At 42.9% G+C, this 19873-nt stretch overlaps 1 protein-coding gene across 1 annotated transcript in view; it reads left to right on the top strand.

Annotated features, from left to right (window-relative positions):
• Nucleotides 1-19873, top strand: part of MACROD2 (mono-ADP ribosylhydrolase 2) — an 899313-nt gene that overhangs the window by 855830 nt on the left and 23610 nt on the right. Inside the window, exons 14-16 of the mRNA XM_086626501.1 lie at nucleotides 1172-1249; nucleotides 1878-1952; nucleotides 2567-2659. Of these exons, the coding sequence (XP_086482627.1) occupies nucleotides 1172-1249; nucleotides 1878-1952; nucleotides 2567-2659 (246 nt within the window). The remainder of the gene's footprint in view (nucleotides 1-1171; nucleotides 1250-1877; nucleotides 1953-2566; nucleotides 2660-19873) is intronic.

Here is a 19873-nt window from a genome sequence, read left to right as displayed (position 1 = left end):
CTCGCTTATCCATCAGAGATTATTCTTGGCAAGTTTCAGGAACAGAGTTTTACTGGGGCATCCTTTGCTATATTGTAAGATTTGCTCTGCAATATTGTAGAAAGGGACCTTCCAGAAGTAGAGCCGTTACAAGACTGTCATAGCATGTTTTATTATCCTACAGTGTAGATATTTTGGCACTGTTACTAGATTTTTCCATCTAGCAGCATTTTAGAAAGTGCTTCACACTGGAACAAAAATAGTGATTATCTGTTACCATTGTTCTACCCTCAAGTGTACTTACCCCTGTAGTTTGCAGAAATGTCCAGTTAGATCAGCGGTGTTTTTTAACGAGGTTCAAAGAGAGCTCTTTATCCAGTGAAAGCTGTGTGTTATGCGGATGAGCAGAGCTAAAACGGGTGGCTGTGTTGCTGTGATTTCCTGACTGTGGTGAAATGATGCATTTCTCCAGCACCACACAAAAACTAAGGGGTGGCTGTTGTCAGAAAACCTTGTCCGACACAACAAAACAACGCCTCATGTTTATGACAACTGCAGATAGCGTAGCAATTGGACTTGCGTCGTCTAATTCAAACTTCACTGTGCTGCTGGTTTGGGATATGGCTTTGGGCAGTTCATTTTGATGGTCTGCCCCAAAAGGAAGAGCAGTCTTGGCCACGATAATGACCTTGGGAGTTCTGTTGTCAAGAGAGATGAGACTAGGATTTGTGCTGGGATTTATAGGACTTGATATTTGTCAAGCTTGTGGAAATCCAACTGTGAAAAGTGTAGTTCTAAATAAATAAGAAATCACTTTATTTATCAACTAGGTGGTTCATGCTGTTTCTCATAGCTTTGTGCCCCTCCGTTCATTAGAAATAAAAATCTTGGTAGGGCTGCTGATTATTCTTACGCATCTTTTCTTGCCAGCTCCTTGTCTAAGGTTTGTACTGCAGGCAAAAACCTGCTCAGTAAATGTACAGATTTTGAAATCAATTTGAATAATTGAAACCCAGGAGTATACTTTTGTAGTATATAAGTCTATGGTTAAACAGATAGAAAAGCTGTCAGCATATCAGAATGCCAAATATGAAGCTAGCACCTAAGGGCTACCTGTGTCTGAAGTAACTACCAGACTTTTCCAGCATTAAAACCACTGCAGGCTCAGTTTGTTTGTTTGCTGTTTCCTCAGAGTCCCTGAAAGACTCCAAAGGTGCACGGGAGAGTGACCCAGTGCATCCTGTGGGGTGTGAAGAAGATCAAGCCGAAGGTAAAGTTTTGTATCAAAATTCTTTAAGACAGAGCTAACAAACCAGTTGGGAACCTTAGTTCTTCCAGTTTCAGCATCCAGTGGGTTTCAGCCTGACCTCTGCCACCTTAAGAAAACGCTGTCAGCTTGTAGAGGTTGTGTGCCAACCAGTTGTGCTGCGGTAATCTCTGGTGTTGCTGGAAAAGACGTGCGTCTCCAAATACGTGGGTTTAACCATATTGATCCCAGCTGCATAACGTTGTTATTGTCCTCCTTTGTTGTTGTTGTTGTCATTCTAAAAGCCTGTGGGGTGATTCTGTTCCTTCTGCTGAGCTGTCAAGTGCAAAGTGCTTTCCAACAGCTCCTATGAGAAAAAGTGTGTCAAGGCTGAGCTACAAAAGAAGAAGGAAAAAAAAATGATGCAGGGTCAGTTTTGACCAGCCATTTAACATACTTAATGCTTAGAGTTTGTTAAGTGATATTTTCTTTTATAAAGTCAGTCCAACGTTGTTTGTTTAATAGAAAAAAAGGAGTACTTGACCGAAAAATACCATGCTATACTTCAAGTTTGTGTCCTGATTTGATGAATTCGCCGTTGCCTGCACGCAGCCGTCATGCTGATGTCATTTTCAATTTGTTGTGTTAACAGGACAACAGGATGTTTCTGCAGAGGAGGAGATGAAAACTGGGGCAGACTCCCAAAGCTCCTGCGTGGAAATAGAAGGTACTGCACATGCCTTGAAACCAAAGAGCACAGTTAACAGGCAAAATCACTAGTTATTGCTCGGATATTATCAGTAGTGTTTAAGTTTCCTCTCTTTCTCCATGCCTACTAAGCTAAACCTGTGGAGCTGGATCTTCTTATAGTAACTCTAAATTCAACCCTGAGCAGGGGAGTATCTCTGGATTCTTGGTGATAAAAGCTGACTTTTTAATGACTGTGGCTGTTGGAGAAAGAAGTGAACGTTTTATTTCTTATTCCTGATGATGAGCACTTCAGCCTCAGAGCACTGAATGCTCTGTCCCCAGTCCAGTAAAACGCTTGAGTGTCTCTGGGCTTGCGATGAGTCCCAGTGAAGGGCCGTGCTTGGGGCTAGGCATGTGGGGGTTTTGTGCTAAATCTCAGAAAGCTCAGCATCTTGGAGGATCAAGGCCTTGCTCTTAACTACAGGCCCTTGGATTTCCATGAGACAGCTTTTGTATCTGCACTCTTGGGGAAAAAGATCCTTTTCCTCTGCCAGTGTTTTTAAACGGTAATCTTTCTAGTGTATGTTAATCCTTTTTATGTCCGTTCTGAAAAGCCTTACTGTTCATCTTCTTTTTATCAAATTTATTCAGAGCCATTGCTGAACCAAGAAGACACAACAGAAGTTGAGACACCTTTGATTCATGGTGCAGAGGAAAAAGAAGAGGAAGGAAAAGAAGGAGGAGGTGAGGCTACTTATAAAATAGATAGAGACAGAGAATACTGCTGGGCTCATGTTCTCCTTTCTATTGTGAGAAAACATGGGAAGAGTGCATAAAAGTGTTATTTTATTTTTTTTTCCCCAGAAAAATCCTTGTTTGCCTATCCTTGAGTGTTGTTTTGGCATATTAGACTTGGATTTACATAGGAAACTAAGTGCCAGAAAAGTGCACGCTCAGATTCTAAAGTGACTTTAAAACAAACACTCTTGTCGTTGATTTTCTGCGTAAAAGTGCATGAGGCTGATGAAACAACCCATTTATGTCCGTTTAAGTACCCTCTTGATCATGTTTGCTAAAAGCTTCGAGAGTATTTACAATAAATGGGTATGATAATTATTTGTGAGGTCATTAATAGAGATTTAACTAGTAATTAAATAAAACTAGTAATTATAATAAAGAAACCAATATTTGGAGCAGGAACACAAGGTCTTCCTGAAGCAGTGATTTTTTTTTTTTTTTTTTTTCTGATTTTAAATGTTGGACAGTTCTGGGAACCCTGTGCTCAGCTCACCATTTGTAACAGGCACATGAGTATATAAAAAATAACATATTAAGTAAATAATTCTCTAATTGTAAAGTAACTGCAAGTTAATAATTATATGGTCATTTGTAGAGCACAGGGATGAATTTTACAGTTCCAAATTAAAATGCAGACATGATTTTTATTGAAAATTCAGGTCAATACTAACTATGTTGTCCTAATTATGAACTCCTTTTCCCAGCCACATTGACACCAACTTAATTGCAAACCTGTGTTAGCAATATTGGCACTTTTCTTCACTGCAAACCCTGGTTAATAGAACCTCTTCGTTCATATACAGCAAAACAACATTTCCCTTTTTTTTTTTGTTACCTATCCAAGTTGAGGCTAATCACATCTCTTCATTATCAGTCATGTTAATGGTGTTGGTTTTATGCTTTTTTACTGATGATGAAAATAGAATTGATATAATCCTTACTTCGAATCCAGGTAAATGGTATTGCACTACCTCAGCTGGAAATCCAGGTTATATAATACAGGCTCACTCTGATTACAAATACCAAAGTTGTTATGTGAATTTCCTCCTAATAGAAATTATTTACATTTTATTTCATGCCTTATCAAAAGCAAGTTGGACAAAATATACTTTCAATATTTGTATGTTTCCTTCTCTTTAATACTTTAGTGTCCCCTACAGACAGTGACTGTCATTTAGTTCTCAGTGGAGAGATTATATTTCACCATCTGTTCCGCCTACTATTAAAGGATGCAACATTAAGGAAAAGAAAGTAATGTCGGAAAAGGGTGATTCTTTCCACTTTTCCTGCCCCTGATTTGAAAGATTCAAGTACTAAGTGAAAGGTTCTTTCCAAACATTTTAGAATGCGTTCCTGCCCGGGGGTTCAGGTATTGCTCCTGTGCAGGATTCGTCTGATCCAAAGCTTGTTGAAGTTCAGAGAAGGATTCTCATTGATTTAAGTGAGCTTGCGGTCAGTTCAGTAATAAAAGGAGATGATGTGTGGAGTCTACCTGCAGGGTTACAGCGCTTAGGAAACGGAATAGATATTATGTTTAGTTTCCTCTGAACGTACTGTCTTTGCTTCAAGGAAAATAAATGGGTACTTTTTCAGAGTTTTGTGAAGGAAAGGTAATTAAGGCTTTCCCTTGCTTTGTTTCATTCTTATGGGTATAAGAACATGTAGAACACCCTCAGTGCATCTTGCTGGATACTTCCAGTTCTGGTGGGCGCACGCTCTGCCACGTGAGTTTCGAAAGTTCGCCACAAAGCAAGGTGGATCTGGACAAAGAGAGGTAAAAAAAGAAAATCAGCTGAAGTTCAGGCTGATTAAATACGATATATTCTGCAAAGCAAGACTCTTCTTAAGGGAAAGAGTTTACCTGGCATAAAACAGAGGTTTAATATGTAACATTATTTTATGTAACCCAAGTGCTACCTCTCAGTTAAATAGTTTTCCAGCAGCATCCACAGTACGTTTGACATACGACGAAATGGCATGGTTTTGTCTAAGAACGTGGGGAAAAAAGCTAACATTGGACTGCTAGTCCCATTAAATAGAAATATATGGATCTTAAGTGGGTTTGACCTGTGCTAGATCTATATGCATAGCCAAACGTGGCAACTACTAAACTGCAAACTACCTGGTCTTTCTGTTCTACATCTGATACTTTGGTTGTTGTTACCAAGCTCATCCTGGAGCAAAGGGTAGCACATAGCTTCCTCTCTCCTGTCTCTCTCGCCGGGAGCCATTAGATTAATGGGAGTCATCTGTGACCTGTGCTGTCCCCAGCACTGGAGCCGTGGAAGCCACTAAATGACCAACAAAGACCAAAGTCCCTTTTCCAACCTAAAGCTACGTTTCTGCTTGGTTACTGATTGTGGCTTTGAAGCGTGCTAGGAATTTTTTCAGTGACCTGGTTTTCCATGGCAAAATGTTTCTTGCTGGTTTCGAGACGTGTCTCAATTTTTGCAAACTTCTGGTAGACCATAGGTAAAGCTTCTGATCTAAGTGTGGAAGTTGTACTACCAGCTCATCTATGTGTTTTGAGCGATTTTAGGGCTTGCAGGGTCTTTTCTGTGTAGCTCATTTGACTTCACAGTTTCAGGGTCACGCCATAGTGCATGTTACCAAGGAGTCATAGATCATGGTGTTTTCAAGGTTCTGGGGCACCGGGAGCCCAGAGGAACGAAGAATGAAAGTCTTGGCAATCTCACTGCTGTTTTCCATTGCCAGCAGTAAGAAACAAGCCAGATTACCCTGAAGAATTTAACAATGTAAGGCACTGTGTGTGTTTCATAAAAACCTGCTGTTGCTTTTTCCAAAATCGGTAATAAAATATAGCATGTGCCAATTTATTCCCTTTTTTCCCCACTGTAACTTAAAGTTATATATTACTAGGGAGCAGCTGAAGAAAAAAGACAAACTAAGATGCCTTTTTATTTTTTTCCAGCTACTATAATGCATTCATTCTAGTTCACAAAAGAATAATGAAAATCTGCGTTTCTTATAAGATTAGGGAATATTCTTAAATCCCTTTATTAAAAAACAGGTGATCACTGACCTATTTGCTGACTAGGTAAGCGTACACACTTTTAATAGGCCATTCAGCAGGCCCTTTATGTGCACACTTGGAAATAGTCCTGTCATGTTGTAATAACTATCCATTCAACGTTTAGTTGTAGTTTTAATCAGCACGGCTTTTCCACAACACAGTTTGCAGCACACAGAAATAAAACTCATGTTTATTTGCGCGAATGTGTAGCCATTTCCTCCTCCGAGCCTGCTTTCTCCTCTGTCTTCTTATTTCCCTTCTTCAAGACATTGAATATGATGATTTCGCTCACTGATTGTCTCTGGAAGTTGCTTAACTCTTTGGAGGACAGGATTTGTGTCAGAGCACTGGAATATGAACAGAAGTAGCGGTTATTTCTCTGTTGGCTCTCTTCTGTATTCAGGATAAAATAGTTTGTCTTATTGTGCTGTTTGGAACATGATTTGAGCTTGACCTAGGAAATTTCTCCACCCAAGAAACAAATTTAGAGTGACTGGGTAGCATCCTCCCTGGGCAAAGGACATGTTTATTTTCTGTTGGGCAAATCTAGAGATGCAGAAGCAGGTTATTGCTGAAGCATAATCAAGGAGCAAAATGCTATAATTGATGCCTGTAAAAAGGATAGTGAAGTGCCCAGGGTTTTAGATTAAGAGCCTGACGCAGCCCTTACAATTAGTATTTCTGTGCAGTTGCATCTTAGTCTGTTTGAATGCCAGGTTTAGGGAACTGTATTAACCATCTTTTTTTCTATGTGAACCATGCAATGTTAAGGCTGCCTTGGGAAAAGGGCTGAGGGAGGTTTCACTTTTTTAAATCATTTGCAGTTCCTTCTATGCCGGTCTTCTGGGCAGCGCCTGTTTACTGTCCATTTGAATTCTGCCTTATTTCTGTTCTAGCTAAACCCAGTTTTGCTCAACAGTCTTTGTTACATGAATAGCTGTGTCGCTCTGTGGCCATCATTTCATCCATTCTTCACTTAAACAGCTGGATTTTCAGGTCATTTACCCATCTGTACTTTAGCAAGTGAGATAATTTTATGGCATAATCTTGGAGAGAATTAAATATTCCAAAACTTGGAGGAAAAGAACTCACAATTTTTTTACAGTTTCCGTCTCAGGCATTTGTAGGATTTTACATGCATTGATACAGTCGTAAATATTGTCAAAATAATTACTTTCTTTGATATGATATTGTGGTTATAGGGAAACGAAGTACTTCTTGAGAAAAATCTTTTTGGACAAATCTGACATTTTTATTCTTGAGTCACGGCAATTGTTTATTTCTTAACCAAACTTCCTTTCAGCTTCAAGTGGAGATGGACAAGATGTTTTGGGAAAAAAAAGATATTTTAAAAATCTCCCTTATATGTCTTTAAAAAGATATTTTCTTTTTGTTTGGAAAGAAAAGAATACATAGATATTTGGCTATGTGCAGCTTCTGAAGAGCTGGTGTAAAGGCTCCTACTTCTTTTATTTAGTTGCCCAAAGAAGAAAGGAATAAATATCCCGAATCAGATACAGTGTGCTTGGTCTTTGGTAACAAATCATACTGAATGGATCAGATGACATTTTTTGGGCTGTTACAGAATAGTCTGGCCCTAAATTTGAAATATATTTTTAAAATCTGCTTCTGACAGGTATTGATATTTGGCAAAGAAAAAAAAAGAAAAGGTGCACCTTTGAACCCTTTACAGAAGTGCTGTCGAACCAGGGAGTTGCACATTGGTATTAAACTTGCATCTCTAAAGCTAAGCTGTGAAGAGAGGTGGAGTGTTGCAAAGCAAGTAGCAGGAAGTAGTTGGAGGTACACAGTGACAGGATTATCGGTAGAAAGCCAAAAAAGTCCCTTTATCCAGGGGATAACTTTAGGTTTTAAGAAGCTTCACTTTACATGCCTTTATTTTCTCGAGAACTTCACGAAACTCAAGTGAACTTTGAAGTTGCAATATCAGCCAGACGAGGCACTTTTGCGACCAGATTCTGCTTGCCAACCTGTTGTGGTCAATCCATGGTGGTCCAAAGGCAGTTCGGTCTATATCTCCCAGTGCAAAGCATTTTGCTCTTCTGAAGGCATCAGAGATGTGGCAGCAAAGTATATCCGGGTAATTTCTATGCCTTGTGGATGTAGCAAAGGCCATAACTGCAAGCAGGGAAAATTAACCTTTTAGCCTAGCAAAAGATTACTCTTGGAAGGGGAGGAGGTGTTTTTTCCCAAGTTTGCAAATGGTATGCTGAATTTCATGAATACACTTGAAATGTCTTGCATCGGTATGGAATTGGGGTGGCTTTGTTAAAAGCTGAGGACAGGTGAGGCTGATGTGCCTGCAAGTGGCTCTGTGCGAGCATGTTCTGTGCTCCACTTGGATGTTGCATCTTGCAGAAGAGAGGTGGGGTTTTTGGTCCCAGTGTCCATGGTTATACTTATGGTGGCTTTGTCAGTTGTGAACTGGGAGGTCTCCAAGCTCTTATATCAGCAAAGTGTAGTTGCTATCAGCATTCGCTTCCCTGAAGGCAAAGGATCAGCAAGATTATTAGGAGGGAGCATCAGCTTTGCTGATCCGTGTCGTCTTGCCAGGCTGTCATGACCAGTGGTGTGCACCAGCCGGACCGTGGGGGTGATGGGCTTCATTCATTCCCTAAGCACAGGCCAGTGCAGAAGTCATAGCGCATTGGGCAGCACCCGCTGCCCAAAGTGATGTTCCTCCCCTATTCTGGGAGAGGGGACAAATGGGATGCAGCTCCCCTTGCGCACCTTCCCCACGGGCGCTGCCTGGGCCGTGCTGAGCAGCGCTGCGCGTTGGCAGCACAAGGTGGTGGTTATACTGTCAGTAGTCTGCTCCAGATATTGATTTCAGTCTCCAGGGGGGAAAAAAGTTGTATTTTTTTTCTTGCCACAGAAGGAATCTGTTTCTTTTCATTACTCTCCATATATCAGATTCTAGCCTGAATGTACGTAAAGAATAGGTGACGCAGGATCAATTTTAAGTTTTAATTATTTTTCATCTCTTTCAATGACAAACGGTATATTTTTTTCTGTGTGCTTTTCTAATGAAAAGTAGAAAATGTAAGGACTTTTTCAGCTTAAACATTTTGCCTGCTGTCACAGTCACTTTGTGTTATCAGGCTTGATGGTAGGGTACAAGACAAGAAGCCAAAAGGAAAGAAAAAAAGAAACAAGAAAAGGGAATACTTTAACAATGATACTGTTTAAGGTTTATTGTGTGTATTTGATTGCTTTCTTCATTTCATTTTCAGTAAGTAGAATAGAAATACTGTTATGAATTGGCAATTTTTATTCCATTTAAAAATATCATCTCTTTGTTCTTGCTGAAAGTGTTGACAATGCGGCCTTTGTTTAGTTTAATTAGCTCATGTTACAGTGCTGAATTGAAACACACTCAGCATTAAATCAAATAAAATAATTTTTAGCACTCTTTTCCATATCCAGAAAATAAGAAGAAATAAAAAAAAAATTAAATCCTCTGAGAAGCTGCGGGAGAAACTGGATATTTTTAATGGAATATTTTGAAGTGCCGTTTTCATTTTTATTTTCCGTGACAGGAATGCCAAAAAATATAAAGTCATGAAGTCCCACTGAAAAGCAGATGCTATGAAGTCATTCTAAGTCCTCATATGTTTATAATAGTATTACATGATGTTACATGTTTTGGACTTGCGAGCTACAAGGCTCAAAGAGCTTTAAGATACTGATAATGCCCTTTCAGCATATGAAAACGGGAAAGATAATGGAATCCATATTTTGTGTGGTGGTGTCCAAGTCTAGTAGGCTTTGGGTTTAGCTCAAATCTCCAGCCAGGCAGCGATGCCTTACGCAAACGAAACACATATCTCTTTGAAATCATCTCAAATAGCACCCAAGGAACAAGTGAAAGGAATATGGGAGAGACACTGACATCTTAGAGACTTTTTCCTGTAACATATTGAAAAAGTAGGGCTCACTGGCCAAGGACTGCACTGTTACAGATGGCATCATAGTTAACAGTATATCTGGAAATTAGCTTTCGCACCTCCAGAGAAACGGCGCCGTTTTTAAATATGCTATACAGCGACAGAGGCGTCTGTTTGAACAGTGGGATCAACTCCTGTTTGCGACAGCAAGAACTTCGGTCCTAAATTAGAATAGGTCCAGCAGACCAATGGGGTGCGGGGAGCTATGCAAGGAAAGAATTTGGTCCCTCGAGGACAAATTTTATGTTCTTGTGCCCTGTCTGCTACAAAAGGAGGCTTCGTTTTGTTAGGCACAGATTAATTTTGGAATTGTACCTCCTTTCATGAAATTTGTTTGTGATGGGATACATGCAGGTCCAACTGAGCTGGCTCTGGGAATTGGGAATTCTGTGCTCCCCCTTGCTTTACATTCTGTATGGACATACAGCAAGCAGAACGTGCCACGCTGCCCAGGGTGTTGCGCTATTTTATAGCTATTTCATAAATGCAATGGCCACACATTTAAGGCAGCAGAGAAAGAGACTGCACTTAGCCGGTGATTTTCATGAAATAGTGAATGGAGTGTGGTCATAAGTAAGTGTGGGAAAAATACCCAAGCGTTGGGAGTGGGGAGGGGAGGAGTGGGGAGAGCAGTCTTTCATTTCGAGTACAGAACAGGAGCGAAATCAAAGAAACTGATGTATGTCCTAGGATCAAAAGGCTCCCTCGCTTGTTCTTTTGGGGGAGAGGGGGAACAATGTTGTCACTTCCCTGTCAGTAGCTGCATTGCTGTAGTTGTGCCCAATGGTGTGGGTGAGTAAGTTAACCTCGTTCTGATATGAGAAGGGTGGCATTTACTCACTCTGCATACTATCAGGTGGGTCAGGAGGCACGTTTTTTGATTCATTTCTGTTCTGTTTTCTCTTCTGCGCGTCCCCAACAGTATTGGCTCTGCTGGGGAGGTACACCATGGCTTCAGAGGTGCCCTTGTTCCTGGCACTTGGAGAGGAAGGCCAGTGTTCCAGGAGGAACAACACAGGGAGGGGGAAGATGTGTCTGTCTACAACTTGTAAAGCAGAGGTTGCCTTGATAGGGTATGACCCTGACTGAGATTAAATCTGCTCCTCACTACTGCAGACCCAGAGCAGGAAAAATCCCACCCGATCTTGTTCAGATCTTTGAAGCCTTACGCTTTCCTCATACCTCTGGATTTTCTCTTCCTTTTTTCTGCCCGTTACCCATGATTTTTTGGCAGCGGGTTTTCTGTCCCCTCGCCTTTTCCCAATGCAGTTGACAGGTGAGCATTCTCTCGAGCAGATCTTGCCATCTGGAACAGTTTTCCTCCGCTTGGTTGACTTTCATCACATTTTGCCTCCAGATGAGCATGCGAGGTCACCACCAGTATACCACAGTGTTAGCCCAACAGCCCAGGCTGACCCTGTCTCTGGTCACCATGAGTGATCTGCCAGGGAGGAAGCTAGCATTTAATCTTGCCTCCTGCATCTCTGTGGCTGTGTCTATATCTTAATCATGCAGTAGTGGTATCTCAACATATTGGTGCAGGGGTGCAGCTCTTTGAGACTTCCTGTTATTTAACAAAAAGTTCAGCATCTCCTTTCTGGGGTCTTGCATGAGCACTGCAGGTCCTTTCCTGGAGCACTCCAGTGTGCTGTGAATGTGTTCGTAGCTGTAATTAAACCAGTCCTGCAAAGCAGGTGCTCCAGATGATGCACTTTGAGTTGCAGCTATAGGCAGTCTGTAGGCAACCGCAAAAACACATAGTTTTGTTTGAGAGATCCAAGAGAAATATGAAGAGTACGGAATGATGTTGTCTTTTATTTACCCATATACATGATGGGATGCTCATAGTGTAATTGTTCCATACCTGATTAACACTGTTCTTTGCCCAAACAGTTATTAAGGATTTTTCTCCCAGGTTCAGAATTTACTTGTGACTTCTATCCTGAGCTTTAAAATCCATAGCTTATTGCAGCTGACAGATTTCAACCACAAAACGCTTTTGTTATTGTTTCACTGGTGCAGGGTCTTTACCCTGAAATTCTGGGACACGCAAGTCTTTCGTCTCATTATTCCCCTTTTCAGATGTGCAGCCTCTTTTGTTTGTGTGTTTGTTCCCCAATCACTAGTGTGAAGGGCATAGCTCTGCCAGTAATCATAGCTACCGCGGAGGCCAGAAATGCCTTTATTCCATTTACAGCATCCTGTCAAAAAACACTCAATACCTACATTACTTGACAGCCCTTGAAAGACAGCATGTTTACACGTTCAGCATTTTCTCCGTGGAGGAAATAAGCAGTCACCTACAGGCTATACCATTCTTGCCTGAATAGAAAAATCAGTTAAACTGTGTTCTGGATTCTGAGAAGAAAAAGTCAATGATCTTTTCTCCATTGCCCCCTGGTTACAGCTAACAATGGTACATAGTTAGGAGGTCAGGGTGGCAAAGTCACTGTCTCAGCGTCTGGAAAAAAAATTGAGATTCCCAATTTGTGGCCAAATGCTATCTATCATGGTTACAGGGTGTTTCATCGGTGAAAACGCGTTCTCTGGATGTGTTTGTAGCATCTATCAGCCTGCAACGTAGCACAAAAGCGTCAAATGAGCGCAAATGGAGGTACCTCAGGTGCTTCAAAATAAGATGTCACTACGCTGAAAAATCAGTACCTAACTCCAGCAGCTCGATTCAAGGAAATTAAATTGGCTGATTCTTCCAGCTGGCCAGGCAACAGGGAAGATTAGCAGAAAAGCTCACGGACTGCACAGGGAGGTAGGTGGTCAGCAGGGCTGTGTCTGAGCATCTCCTCTGCTCTTGGGTGCTGGTACCCAAGCGTGGCGCCTTCATCAGCCTAGGACACAGATGGTCCAGAGAGGATGGGAAACTGAGCAGTGCTTGCTCTTTTAAGTGTGCAGCAGCTACACTGCCTTTTGTTTTGCTTATTCCTGAGTTTTGAAAGGGCTCCACAGGTCACGCGTTTTTGGTGGTAGTAGCCCAACGTGCATGGGAAGAATGGAAGGGACTTTCCCTCACCACCGCCTTGCAGGAATCTCTGGGATGTGAGGGTAAGGATTTGACCCCTTCCAGCACAGAGAAGGACTCAAACTCTGATTTATTTCCCACGTGCTCTGATCAGCAGGGTACAAGGGCAACATAAGCACTGGCACGGTCCCTCTCCCTCGCTGGGGTTTGGACACTCATGCTGCTGCAATCACATCTCAGTTCATTCGCTGGCCCTGGCTCTTGTTATCTCGTCTCACGCATTCACGGTGTCTCGGCGCGGTCCCTACCAGCACGCCCAGTCCTTCCTTTGGATTTCAGGAGCTCCTTTCTGGTGGTCACGTTGGTCTGCAAAGCTGGACCTCCAGAAGAGACTAGAGTTGTGCTCTCATTTTCTGAGGTCTCCTCCTTGGCACAGCAGATGTTTTACAATTCCTCTTACTTGAGTGTAGCTAACAACTCCCATGCTGGTCTTGGAGTGGCAAAACTGGCATCCTCTGTGGTTTTGTTTGTCTTTTCTCTCCATCTTCCAAAGTAGTAACTGTCTAGTGTGTAGTAAGTACAGCTATTGTGGTCACTTACACAATTGTCATTTTTTTAGTATCTGTCTCATCATAAATCTGCTTGCACATATAAATCTGAGTCTTGAACTGCTAGATCTGCCCTGGAGGAGTCAGTAACCACATGGTGGTACTGCAGCCCCCCCACAGCATCAAGGGCCAGCTGGAGCAGAGCTGCTTTTCAGATAAGTGTCCAAAAGTTTGGATGCTTTTTTAGCTTGGTGTTCAATCTCTTGGCCCTGCAACATGGGCAGGTTTGCTTAGAAAGGAAAAGGAAAAAGTCCTTAAACAATATTTATAATATTGCCTGCTTCCAGCATGACGTAGGATGCGTAGGGGAATAGATTTTCTGGATGTAGTTCTGCTTGCAGATCCAGCTGGCTCTTGGAGTGTGTGAGCATGGAAAGCAGATGATAAGAAATACATATATATCCGGTACCTATCTAAAGGAACCCAAGTTATCTTAGAAACTGATATATACAGAGATCACAGAATCTGCTTGTGAAACTGTTCCCTCTGGCATTAAATGCAGCCAATGTTTAACAGTACTGAATTAAAAGTGTGATAGTTGAAGACACAGGAACTCTTTCCAAATGAACCTTCAAGAGGAGCTTAGCGGAGAGAAAGTCATGTTGAGATTTGGCTGAAGAATAGGGTTAATGCCGTTTGTTCTTCTCACAACTGCTACGGGATATTTAACGACCGCTGGTAGTCGAGGCCTGGGTTTTATATCCGATCCTGGAGGCAGCAGTGCAGTTCAAAGCATTAGGTTGCCAGTACCAGTTCCTTTTTTTAACGAGGTCTCCCATCCAAGGATGGATATAACCTGCTCTTGCGCAGCTTGTGGATCGGCCTGGATCACAGCACATAGCTGAAATAATTGGAGAAGAATCCGTGTGTGGGAGGGAAGGAAGTCAGCTGCACAGATTCGCATCCCGAAGCGAGAGGTAGCGTAGCGCTGCTTTTTGGCAGGGGTTCGGTCACAGCTTCTGGTGTCAAAACCAGCTTGCTCCTTGCTACCCCGCACCTGTAGCCAGCCGTAGCTGCATCCAGCTCGTTTGATGGAGAAGGCAGGGGAGGGCTCTTCATTTGCATGGCACTGGCACCTTCACTGCTGATGGCTGACAGAGCCATTTAGAGCAGAGAGAGCTCAGATTTTGCTCCGGTGCGCGAAGTTTGCCCTCCGAACGCTGTGATTTTCTCGAGCCGGTCTTAGAGATGGGAAAACACAGATGAGCCTTAACCAGGCCTGAAGAGGCTGGAGCACATCAGCTGCTTGCCATATTGATGAAACACCCGGGGCATTCATTTTGAAACCTAAATGCAGGCTGTTCACCTGTATTGCCAAGCACAACAGAAGCTTCCTTCTGGCTGCCGGGGTGGTATTAATTTAAAGCGAGCACCATCTGCAGGGCCTTGGAGAACAGCAATCGGAGGAGAGAGGTAGTGAGGTTGCTGGAAAAATTCTCCTCCTGATCCGGGGGCCTCGCCGCCCCCATCTATTACCTATCGTTTCTAATTAGTGGATGTATCTTGGGCAAAGCTGCTCCGATTCGCTTCCTCGCAGACGCTTTTCTTGCTAAGAGCTGTTGTTTTTGCTGAGCCTCTTAAGCTTGTTCCGTGGGCTTTCCTGGCTTTGGGAGCGGTGATGGTCTCAGTGACCCGGTAATTAAAGAAGTCTTGTACCTCCTCGCTTCGGAGAGCTGTCCCTTTGTCCTCCTCCTTTCTTCTCTCTGCAAGCCACTACCAGATGGTCGGAGAGTTTTCACCCTTTCAAAAGCTTTGTGTTTTTCCCATCTCATCAAGCATGTCTCAGCCATGCTTAATTAGCTTAAGGCTTCTCAGCCCTCCCCCCTCAATTCGCCCCCCAGGAGATCAGTTAAGGACCTGAACAATTTCAATAAAGAGCTTGGAAAGCAAATCCTTAGAGGCTAGACATAGCTGCAGGAGAATGTAATGTAATTTAGTGTCAGGAACCAGTCGTTTGTTCTTTCTTTGCTCCTTTCCTTCTCTCTTTCTGTCTGTCCTCCCACCCATCCTTCTGTCCATCTTTCCTTTCCCATTCTTATCTCTCAGAATATTCAGGGATGTCCCTTGGTTCTTGGCAGTGTCTGGCAGCATCTGGTAGCTGGTGGTATTCAGAGGAGGGCTGTCGCCCTCAGGCCAGCACCAGAGTGCTGTTTCTTTTAACCTGTTTTAATCTGTTTAGGTCCCCTGAATAAAAAAAGGCAAACGTAATTAGCTAACCAGTACTAAGGCACTGTTGGGTTGGGGTATTTCGGTTTAGGGTGGTTTGCGGTTTTTTGTTTGCTTAATTCCCAAACTTGTTTGAAACTAGCTTGTGAGCTTTATTTACAGATCAGAGCGGTTAAGAAGAAAGCTTGGTTAATTAACAGAAAAATAAATTTGCATCTTGCTTTGTATTTGACATCGAACAGCGTTCGTTTCTGCATTGTCACATATGCACTTTTATTATTAATCTCCGAGCTTTAGCTGTATGACTGCAGATGAGACTTCAAAAAAAAACCAAAGCACAACTCTTTCCCTTCTTCCCTCCCTCCCTATGAAGCATGAGAGAGCTGTTTAAGCATGTGAAGCACAGATTTTGTGTGGGATGTCGGATACCTCAGAGGTACCTGTGGACATTTGCCATGTAATTGAATTCAGTGGCTTGTGTTTCGCGTTCACAGGCAAATGAGACCACCCAGCCATCAGGTGTTTGCATCGCTAGCATTAAATACCTACTAATTTAGCTGCTTGGGAGATAAATATTTAGATACAATTAAAATGGCTAGCTGTAAATACATCAAAGTGTCCGTGGATGATGGAAAAACGTTGGAGGGGGTTTCTTCACAAACGTGGAGGACGTGACCTCAATTACTGCAGTTTTCTCCCTGGCACTCCCCTCCCTGGTATATGTAAAGGAGATGTTGTGGGTGCGCTCTGCCCAGAGGAGAGCAGCGCTTTGTATTAGGCGAGATTGAAACGCTATTCCGATTCGTGGGGTTTTTTAAGGCATCAAGGGAAATAAAATGCAGAGCGTGTGTCTCACAGAATGCACGCTGTAGTTGTGTGTCACGGGGAAGGCCTGTAACGTTGCCACCTCCGTTTGAGTAACTCGGGCTGTCGTTAAACACAGAGGAGCGCCGCTCCCCGGTGTACTGACACTGCTATTTACAGACCATGCTGTAATCTTTGAAGTGCTAAGTGGCTTTTTTTAAGAGAGATGCTGCGTTTTTCTTTTATATTTGTTTTCCACAAAAAGACATGTTAGTATTTTTATGATGGCTGATGCTTAGCGGAGCTCCTTTGTGTAAAGATAACAAATGAGTTATGCGACCTGACATTCTCCCTGGGAACGTGCTCAGAACGAAGCAAGCCGGTGGCATTTGAAAGTCTGCTTTTAAAGTAGCTGCTTATATACTTTGTTCATCACAATTGCTAGGAAATGCCATTTCTTTGGTATTTTGCACCTTCTCTTAATTGACTGGGAGGTGGAAGAGTCTTTGGGCAAAGACCCCAGGACCCAAAGGACACATATGCAGAGTGAAATTGCACCACTTGAAGCTGCTCCATGCTTTGCTGTATCTCTGTCCTGTCTGATAGCTTGAAGGAGTCAGGCGTGCTGCAGGCCTTGGAAATGAAGGAGCGAGCTCTAACCCTTGGAGAGCAACTGCAGCAGGTACAAATTGCTGGGCACACTGCACAATTACCATCTCACTGGTCCTCTCGATGCATTGCTTCTGGGAGCTGCTGAGGAGGCATTGCCTGGAGCGGTAGGGGCTGGTGATGTGTGTCCCCACGTGGAGAATAAATCAGAGCTGGGAGGATATGTCCGTGGGGAAGCTGGAGGAAGGGACGGGAGGCCGGTCCAGCCTTGGCTGTGCTCAGCCAGGGCGATGAACAACACCGGAAAGGCTGCCGCCCAGCAGCCCCCAAAACCTTTGTGACAAGGTTTGTGCAAGTTCAGTGTTTCTACAAAATACTTTGTCTTTGATCCGACGTTATATATTGCCTGGAATTTTGTTTTGGCAAGAAGACAACTCTTTTTCCACACGTCACCGGTTTCTAGTTTCCGGAGACTTCACAGTTTTGTTGCTATAAACTGTCACACATTTAAACCGATTGGCCCTCTAGCAACCCTTGAAAGACTTTGAAATAAAACCAGCTATGGATAAAAAAACACCTTTCCCGAGGCCTGATATTCAGATCGCTTTTGCACTGCCCTCAGGAGGGATGGCCTTTGGTTATAAGCTCTGCTCTATCAGCAGAGAGCCGGCTGCCGTGCCCACCATGGCAGCACTCCAAGGACTGAACTTTCATGATGAATGTCACAAAACGCCGCTCCGTGGGCTCACTGCGGGGAAGGAAATTCTGTGTACGGTACGTGATCTATGTCACCTGGAGTCCTTATCGTTTGTTTCAGCTATTTGCAGAGTTCTTTCGTGTTTGGGCTGCGGAAGGAGCGGCGTTAATTCAGAGTTAGTAAACCTGAGGACAGGCAGAAATAAACTGAATCTGAACTTTTAGGCTTGTGTCACGTTTTGAGGTCAAAAGACCAGTCTATCAGCTCCCAGGTCAGGCGAGACCCTTGGGTCCGACTCCCCCTGCCTTCTCTTTGCAGCTCAGTAGGTCGGAGGGTGATTCGCCCACTTATTAAGGGATCGTCACTAGTAGTACTATGGGCCAACTCCTTATAATAATTCAAAAGTTTCTGGAAACATGCATATATATTTTATTTGTGACAGAATACAGGTTTGAGGATAGCCGGTGATAGTGACTGACTACAAAAATAACTTTAATTGAAATACTGCAGTGATAATATAAAACGATTACTGATCAGTGATAATATTAAATAGCTAGCAAGATGTTAGTAAGTAATTAAGTAAGTGCACATAACACAGAGTTCTTACCCAATAGGCGTCCCTATGGGGGGGAGAAGAGAGGTTCAGCCCGTCGACTGATCCCAGACGTTCCGATGGGGGTTTCTCCCTAACATCTCCTTTGTTTGCTGCCATTTTTATACCTTTTCGTATCTTTTAGGTGGAGCTCGAGTGACTCTAGTCATACATAACTTTTATTAGGATTGGTGTAAATTTCTCTCGTGAGGGGTGTTCACTAATTGGGATTGGTGTAAATTGCTCGTTTGAGGGGTGGTCGCAGCTCAGAGACGGGTGGGGGTGTGATTTAGTAGCTGAAGGGCACAATTTCGCCATCACTGCTGAGACAGCAGTTGTGGTTCACTTCCTCGATGGCATTTTTATGGTTATCTTTACCAGGCGCCTCTCATCCCTGATAACAGGGATGAGCCGTGATACCTCCGTGTCACTCTACTCCCCATTTCAAGGGTATTGCGTGGGCCTTGTTCGTTGCTTCTTGTCCCCGATAACAGGGCTGAGCCATGATACCTTCGTATCACTCTACTCCCCGTTTCAAGGATATTGAGGCCTTGTTTGTTCCTGAGAGCAGCAGCTGTGCTTCATGTCAGAGCTGCTCTAATATTAGCTGAATTCTAGGGAACAATATTCTCCCATTCGCCTCCAATTTCAGTCATTTTCCCACACCTTGCTATAGCAAATGTGCCATGAGAGTGAAGAGTTGGTAAGCTGAACTTAGCGAGCTTTAATTTGAGTCTATTTTCATTATGCTTTCTATTGTATTGTAACTGGTACACTATTAAGTCATCTCTTGGGTTATGAATTACTACTGTATTAAGGAAATGAAACTTAAGCGAAGAGTTTTACTGGCAGGGAACATGCAGAAGGATAAGCAGAATCTTTTTCACCATTAGTGTTGTTACATCGTTAATCATTACTGCTATATAGCTATGCAACACAGTTCCTAAACTTCAACCGGTAGTGTCGTGCAAGGTGCCATACATGGTTGTTTCTACCCAAGGAATACACAGCCTAAATTTCATGGCTTTGCATGCTTATCAGCCTACTGGGAGCATCCATTTCATGGATTTCCAACACAGTTGTACTGTTGTCTTATACATTGTGGTGGTCAGGTTTCCTCCAGCTTCTGATGGTTCAAGAGTAGCTCCCTCAGCATTGCTACAAATACTTGTATGAATGCCCAATACACTCACTCGTGAGTGCTTCCTGCTAGGTAGGCAAAAGCACTTCCTTCTTGTTCCTCCCTCCATGAAAATTTTTTAGAAAATCAAAAAATACTCATTTCCTTTTACGTTTGGGAGTTTTTTTACTTTTTTGTGGGGTTTTTTAACAGAAATCTGATAGCTTTAGTTCATAGTTTTGGCAAGAGCCGGCAACATTTCTCTGGAAATCTTGGGCTTCTTGGGCTACATTTGTATGAATCCCTGAAAACATGACATTTCCCATAAAACTATCTGTTCTTTTAAAAGGAAAAAAAAAAAAGTAATTTGATTCAAGAAAAACGGTTGTGTTAGAAATGTTTTGATCAACTCCACATGTGCGTTTCCAGTCGGTTCCCTGTGCAGCAGGACCACCCACTGCCTGCGGGATGCAGTAGCTGCGGTGGCTTTGGCGCAGTGTTGGGGCTGCTGCCGATGGCCCGGCGTGTCTCCAGCCTGAGCCAGACGCTTTCGCAAGCTTTGATGGTGGGAGGCAAAGCAGCCAA

The sequence above is a fragment of the Tauraco erythrolophus genome, chromosome 2 (assembly GCF_009769465.1).
Source record: "Tauraco erythrolophus isolate bTauEry1 chromosome 2, bTauEry1.pri, whole genome shotgun sequence".
In the NCBI taxonomy this organism is placed as follows: Eukaryota; Metazoa; Chordata; class Aves; order Musophagiformes; family Musophagidae; genus Tauraco; species Tauraco erythrolophus.
The sequence above is the reverse complement of the archived record's forward strand: the minus strand, read 5'-3'. Positions and strand labels throughout refer to the sequence as shown.